Raw genomic sequence first — 7,645 nt, 5'->3', positions numbered from 1 at the left:
ATGAGGAGGGGGGACCCCTGGCAGGGCGCGCTCCAGGGCTCCACCGGCCCAGCTGGGGAAACGCTGCCGGAGCCGGCCCTCCAGCCCCTGGGTCAGGAGAAGCTGCGAGTGAGAGGACAAGCTCTGCAGCCTCTGCGCCTCCGTCAGCTCTCTTTGGAAATCTGCTGCTCACGGTGGCTTGGCTTGGTATCAAAAGGGGAATCATCTGTTCGAGTGCCAGTTCCACTTTCCCCGTGCTTATTCGTCCTTTCAGGTACTCTCTTTATTCCTGAGCCCATTTGGGTAACTTCTATTTTCCTGGGAAATTGTGCATTCCTCTAAATTTTCAATTTAATCTAATTTCTCTGGTATAAATGGATACATAGGAGTCTGTTATTATTATTTTTTTAAAAACAACCAATGGGGGCGTGCAAGGGTAGTTCAGTGGTAGAATTGTTGCCTGCCATGTGGGAGGCCTGGGTTCGATTTCTGGCCCATCCGTGCACTCCCACCCCCCACCCCCCAAAAAAACTCAACAAATGGTGCTGCAATAACAGGATAGTCACATGGAGAAAGAATGAAATGTGACCCCCACCCTACAGACTACAAAAAAAAGCAACCAATATTTCTTTAGGTTTATCTATACCCATAATAATTCCTTTCCATGCAGGTTCGTCTATTTTTTTTTCCTTTTCTTTTTGCATGGGCAGGCACCAGGAATCGAATCTGGGTCTCCGGCATGGCAGGGGAGAATTCTGCCACCGAGCCACCGTCTCACCGCCCACCATGCAGTTTCTTTTAAACCTCTGACCTTCCTTCTGGAATATCTTAGTGTAGGGTTTTCTGTTTAAATATGACTTTATTTTACTCTTGCTCCTGAAAGATTGTTTCTTAGGTCAGAGACTTTTAGGCTGGCAGCTATTTTCCCTTAACAGCTGAAGACAGCATGCTCCGCCGTCTGGCGTATCTTGAGGGTGGAGGGATCTGTGCCTGTTCTCTGGCTGCTTCTTTATCTCTGATGTTCTGCAGCTTCATTTCGATGTGTCTGGGTGTGCGTTTCTTTTTATTTATTGCTCTTGGAATTCTCTGGGATTCCTGGATGTGAGGGTCAGTGTCTTTCGATTCTTTTTTTTTTAATTAATTAATTTATTAATTAAAAAAATTAACAACAAACGAACTAAAACATTAACATGTGATCATTCCGCTCTACATATATAACCATTAATTCACAATATCATCACTTAGTTGCATATTCATCATTTCTTAGAACATTTGCATCAATTAGGATGTCCTTCGATTCTTGACCATCATCTCTTGGAATAGTGTCTTTACCAATCTGTCTTCTCTTTTAGAACTCCAATGAGATGCATGTCAGATTTTTATCATCTGCGTCTCTCATCTTTCTTTTATATTTTCTATGCATTTGTCTTCCAGGCTGCACTTTGGGAATTGTGGTCAGTTGTCAATTCTCTTTGGCTGTGGTTAATCTGCTGTCAATCATCCGTTGAGTTTACGATCCCAATTATTAAAGTCTTTATATCTAGCAGTTCTCTCTCTTTCTCCAAATCTGCCTGGTAATTTTTTTTCCCGTCTTATTGCTTGCTCATTTTCATTAATTTCCTTCTAGTAAATGTCACCATATTTGTACCCTTTGGAAACTAAAAATGTTATTTGTGGGTTCTGCTATTTTTCATGCCTTCTCCCATTTTATAATCCAACTTGCTAAGGGATCGCCTATGCAATTGGTCTCTCCAAAGAAGCTGTTATTAGCTTGATGGAATGGAATTTCTTTTCCCTTTTTCATTAAGTTTCACTCAATTCACTTTTTTGCCACCTCCCTAGAGAAGACAACAAAACTCCAAGAGACTCCTCTTTCTGGGTGGGGGCTGGGAGGGGCCCCTGTGGGGCAGACTGTGGGGAGAATCTTGACCCCCCCCCCACTCTCCTTGTCCCCAGACCCGCCTGAGGGCGGCACCAGCCGTGGAGCTGGGCCAAGGCGGCAGGAGCTGTGTGTGCTCATGAGACCTGCTGAGAAAGCCTCCTACCTGGGCACAGGAACTCTGCAAAATTAAAACCCACGACCTCTTAAAATAGCACAAAAATGAAATACGTAGATACAAATGTTCAGGATCTGTACACTGAAAAAAAAAAAATCCCACCAAAAAAACCTCAGCATTCTTTTGTTTCCTATTTGACAGGTACATTTTTCTCCGTATTTTTATTTTCAAATTTTCTGTTTATGCATTGTGTGTTTGAAGTGTATCTCTTGTAAACAATATATTGTTGAAGTTTTAAAAAAGCCGGCCTGAGAATCGTTATCTTAAAGCTAGGAAGAATAATCAACTTGTATTTTATTGCAATTATTGCCGTAGTAAGACTTATTTCTTACTATTTCCTATTTTCCATTTACTGCGCAGTCAGTCCTGCCATAACGTGACATATGCATGCCTAAAATCACTATGCTATACAAAACGGCATAATAAAAATCACAGTGTTTATAGGAAAAATTTATAGGAACAAAAAATGGGGGTAGGGGCACAATATTCAAAAAGTTAATCGGTGATGCATAAAAAAGATAGAGACATAATAAAAATGGGAGCACAGTTTCACAAGTGCCAAGTGGTTAAGAAATAGGTGATCCACCTTGGACTACGATAAATACGGCACTTTACCTTGAAAGAGGCAGGAGTTCACCTGTGGGAGTGGGCCCTGGAAGGTCCACCTGGGAGCAACTGGGAGGTGGGGGGACACTGGGTGACAGGCACCTGGGAGCTGAGCTTTTAAAGTATAAAGAGACAAAGACCCTGACAGAAAGCTGAGAGCAGGCAGTCCCCAGAGAAGGGACACTGTGGCTCTCAAACATGATAGAAGACGCATGACAAAATAAATGCAAACCACAACTGCACCCAGGTACCAGGCTCATGGCTGGGATTGTCGATACCCCCAGTTTTAAGAGCTTGCTGTGCTGTGGAGATGCAGGGTGGGTTGGCCCGCTCACCCACTGATGGTGTGAAACTGACCAACCACTATAGAAAGCAATTTGACAACATTTATTTAAATTTTAGATGGGCTTAACCTTTGACCCAGCACATCTGTTTTTAGGGCTTCCTCCTGCAATGTGGTTCACCTGTGCTCTCCAGCCTGCTCAGGTGTCGCTAGTGCGACATTTCTTATAAAAGCGGAGTCAGTGATTGATCAAAATGCCTGGTAATAGGAAACTGCTTAAATCAATTATACGTTCATACAATGGGAGACCGTGAACTGTAGAGAAACAGGGAGGTCAGTTTATATGAGATGCGATGAGACGATCGTCAAAGTGTGCTGATGGAGAAATCCAAGGTGCTGAGGAGTGTGGCATGCCACCAGGCATAGCAAGGGGATGAGAGATGAAACATCCGTCTCTATATGCACTGAATGGTTATGGGATACAACCCAAGGGCTATTAGAGGTGGAAAACGGGAGGTGCTCGCAGACATGAAGTAACCCTTGTTACCACTAGATTTTGTTTTATCCAGTATATATGTTGCTTTTTCCATAAGACAAGTTAATTTATAAAGGGGAGGGGAAAGTTTTGAAAAGTACATGCTGTGATCCCAGCTTCAGGGGGTTATCCAAGAGGGGGGCTGTGGCAGGCGCACCCCGGAGGCAAACTTGGTCTCCATGTCAATCCCTCTCCTTTGGAAGATGTCAGTTTTAGTTATGGTGTCACCAACCGAACCAGGGTTGGTGTTACTATGGCTGGGGGCTCTACAGAAAGAAAGACCTGGAGAAGAGCTGGAAGCTGAGGTCAGCAGGAGCCTGGGAGAGGAAGGAGAAGGCATGGCCAAAGACATGGCCCCAGGACGGGAAAGCCCAGGAACCCATGGATTGTGGGCAGCCAGAAGGAAGCACGCTTCCAGCTCTGAAACCACGAGCCATAAGTGCCTGCAGCTCAGCCAGCTCACTGCGTGATGTTGGTCATTGCAGCCAGAAAACTGAGACTGAGGGATTACATATTATTATAATTTTCTTTTTGATGCTCTCATACATCTGTCAGATCATGAAAGCATGTGTTATTCCCATAATCAGAAAAACAACTACTTAAAAAAACATTATAAGAAAGCCTATGAAGGAACGCGCCCTCCCTGGGGTAACTGGGCAGTGCCCAAGAAAGCATGAAGAAGGAAGCCGATTGCGCCTTTCCACTGTCATACACACAAGTGTGTGCACTCACACTCACATTTGCGTGCACTCACACTCACGTTTGCATGCACTCACACTCACATTCTTCAAAGGATCTCTCTGTAAGTGAGAATTAGGCGTGAGCAAGGAGGTACAACAAAGAAAACTGGACGCAAAAGGACATTTTAAAAGATCCCTTACGCTTTAAAGTGGGTGGTGCCCTGTCACCTGGGGACCTGAGAAGAACCCACGGCAGGTGCGGCATTGTGACCCCCTCCTGATGCGTGCATCAGGATCTGGTGACATCACCACGGCCGGAATGTTCGCGGGCTACCAACGAGGGCGAGGATCAACTTCGGGATTCCACGAAGACCCACAGTACACTGCTGGGAAAGCCCCTCCTCTCCCAGGACATCCACCCCCAGGTAAGGTCCCCCGTGGAGGGGACTGTGTGCAAGTTCAGATGCTCACGGGAAAATCAGAGGTCGGACTGTCCTGAGCTTGGCTTCAGAAGCTTGTGCAGAACAGGTGGCAACCGAGGCACTGCTTGCCCCAGGGGGTTACCTAAAGGGAACCTGTCCACTGGGCATCTCATGCAAGCCACATTTCCAGCAGAAACAGATGGATTGCTTTTAGTAGTATATTTTATTTAACCCAATATATCCAGAAATTATTGTTTCAACATGCATTCAATATAAAATTGTTATGGGGATGGTTTAATTCTTTTCTTTCAATATGAAATCTTCAAATCCCTAATGTGGTTTTTGACACTTCAGCCCATCTTAGAGCTGATGAGCCAAATACTCAAGAGCCTTGTGCGTTTGGGGCTTTTGTATTGGTTGATTTTTAAAAAAATATTTGCAGTATCTTTCTCATTACACAAGTGTTCAAAAATTAAATATCCCAGGCCTCCATTTTGCTCTAACATAATCAGGGCCATGAACCCTAGAGAAAACCAGCTCAGGATGGCATCTTAGCTTCTCAGGGGCTGCGGTAACAGATCACCAAAATTTCGTTGGGTTAAAACCACAGGGATTTATTGTCTCGCATTTTCTGAAGGCTGGAGGTCCTAAAACAAGGTGTTGGTGGGGCCATACTTCCTGGGAAGACTCTAGAGGATGGTCTTCTCTTGCCTCTTCCAGCCTCGGGGGTTTACCAGCCGTCACACATAGGCATCTGTCCTTGGGTCTGTCTGTCTCCCTGTGTCCAAATTTCCTCCATCTTCTTGGAACAAGAGTTACCTTTAGTTCAGTCCCTTGCTCATCTAGTTTGGCCTCATCTTAGCTAATCTCGTTTTATCAAAGACCCTATTTCCTAATGGGGTCACATTGACAGGTCCGGATTAGTTGCTGAGCATGTCTTTCTGGGGACGCCATTCATCCCATTGCAGCTTATATTTGGGAATCTTTCCTAAGACCTCCAACACAAGCTGAGTGTGTTGGTTGAAGCCAACAATTCCATATTAGAGCTTAGTGCCTTCCATTTAGTCTTTAGTCACTGCCTACAAGCTTCTGCCTTGGAGAGAGCTACTGTAGTTTCGGAAAAAAATAATAAGAAGTCACCTTTGGGGTAGAATACATGCCAATTCAAGAAGACTCTCAGAATCATCCCATTTTATTTTCACAGCTATACAGAGGAAAGTTCTATGGAATTTCTTGTATGTAACCAAGTGGACTTTGAGAAAGGAATACAAAGAAGTGTCTTAGTCTCCCAGCTGCTAAAATAAACACCATACAATGGGTTGGCTTAACAAAGCAATCTATTGGCTCCTGGTTTCAGAGGCTAGAAGATTTGCCTTCTCTCTGGTTGGTTTCTTCTGGCTGGTGGGATATCTTTGGGGTATTTTGGCTTTTCTGTCACATGGTGTGTTAGTCTGCAAGCTGCCAGAATGCAACATACTGGAACTGGAACAGCTTTTAAAATAGGGAACTTAATAAGTTACAAGTTTATAGTCCTAAGCCTATAAAAATGTCCAAATTAAGGCACCAACAAGAGGTTCCCTTCACTCAAGTACGACTGATGGGTCAGGAACACCTCTGTGAGCTGGGTAGTGGCTGGCATCTGCTGGTCCCTTGCTCCTGGGCTCTGTGCTTTCAGCCTCTGTCCCTGTGGGGGTTCCTCACTTTGTTTCTCTGGGGCCTTCATCTCTTGGCTTCCTTTGGCTCTCTCCAGGTTCTGGCTTGCTGAACATCTCATAGCAACGTCTGCTGGGCTCCAAGCATCTCCAAACATCCATGTCTCTGTATTCCAAGTTTCGGCATCTGTGTCAGCTCTCTCTCTGTCAGCTCTGTCATTTCTGTCCTTTCTGATTCTCTCCAAAATGTTTCCACTTTTAAAGAACTCCAGTGAACTAATCAAGACCCACCTTGAGTGGGTGGAGTCACATCTCCATCTGTGGATTCTTTATGGAAGAAAAGGAAATGTCTTCAGATAGAGTATGGTGGCGAAGGCATGTCTATACACTTACTTTGGATTGTATGATGTGCGAATAACTCGGTTTAAAAATGGGGGAAAAAAGGTCACACCCACAACTGGATGTGTCACATCTCCATGGAGATAAGCTAATCATACATTTCCAACCTACAGTACTGAATCAGGATTTAAAAAAACAGCTGCTCCCACAGGATATCTTTTCCATCTGCGAGTCCAAATCCTTTGCTTATAAGGACTTCAGCCACATGGGGTGGAGGTCATTCTCACTCCTTCTGGGCACCTGAGCTGAGAACATCTTCTAGGGTCCTATTTGCAAACGGGTTCATGCCCCCAGGCCAGGGGCTGGCCCCGAACGTGCCTTATGTGGGAGACACTAGTCAGTCCCCAAAACACCTTGTGCACTTATCCCGAAGGAACGAGTCAGTTCCCTAAGGAGATTCTGAAGGCACTTCAAATAGGTTAGCACGGCTGAACATTCTAGAGGCAGGCCCTTAGGTCTCCAAATGTCCACTGTCAGAAAGTGATAAGGATGTCGATTTTTACTTTTAAAACCCTACTTTTTCTCCTTTCCCCCCTCAGGAGAGAATGAATTCTAAAAGAAAAAAGCTGGTATTGACTTCATTTGTTTTATCCCTGATGTTGCTTGGGCATTATTTCAGGTAACTATAATATATTGATAAATCATCACCTTTAATGTTTGGCAGAGGTGACCTCAACTGCTGAGTTTTGTCCAGAGGTATTAATGATTTCTAAGTCAGAAGTTATCTTCTATTTGGGGCACACACGAAGTCTAACTATTTTACTCCTTTCTACTTAAAAATATTCCACAAGTATTTTTGAGCACACTCTCAGTCTCAGACCCGATTTCAGAGACTTAGGAAACAGCAGTAACCCATACAAAATCCCTACCTCATGGGGGTTACATTCTAGGTGGAGAGGATATACAGTAAACAAATATAAAATATAGTGTCAGGGGTATTACATTTTATATAAGAAATATCATAAGGGAAATACAAAACAAGGTAAGGGACAGAGGCAGCTGGGTGGCTCTTTGAGATAAAAGGTAAACTAT

General features: G+C 44.2%; 1 protein-coding gene across 1 annotated transcript in view; it reads left to right on the top strand.

Annotated features, from left to right (window-relative positions):
• The window catches only part of GLT6D1 (glycosyltransferase 6 domain containing 1), a 32,310-nt gene continuing 24,665 nt past the window's right edge, over window positions 1–7,645 (top strand). The window contains exons 1-4 of the mRNA XM_077129456.1: window positions 1–108; window positions 1,936–1,989; window positions 4,434–4,565; window positions 7,153–7,232. Coding sequence (XP_076985571.1) covers window positions 1–108; window positions 1,936–1,989; window positions 4,434–4,565; window positions 7,153–7,232 — 374 coding nt within the window. The remainder of the gene's footprint in view (window positions 109–1,935; window positions 1,990–4,433; window positions 4,566–7,152; window positions 7,233–7,645) is intronic.

The sequence above is a fragment of the Tamandua tetradactyla genome, chromosome 2 (assembly GCF_023851605.1).
Source record: "Tamandua tetradactyla isolate mTamTet1 chromosome 2, mTamTet1.pri, whole genome shotgun sequence".
In the NCBI taxonomy this organism is placed as follows: domain Eukaryota; kingdom Metazoa; phylum Chordata; class Mammalia; order Pilosa; family Myrmecophagidae; genus Tamandua; species Tamandua tetradactyla.
This window is presented reverse-complemented; position numbering and strand designations above follow the sequence as displayed.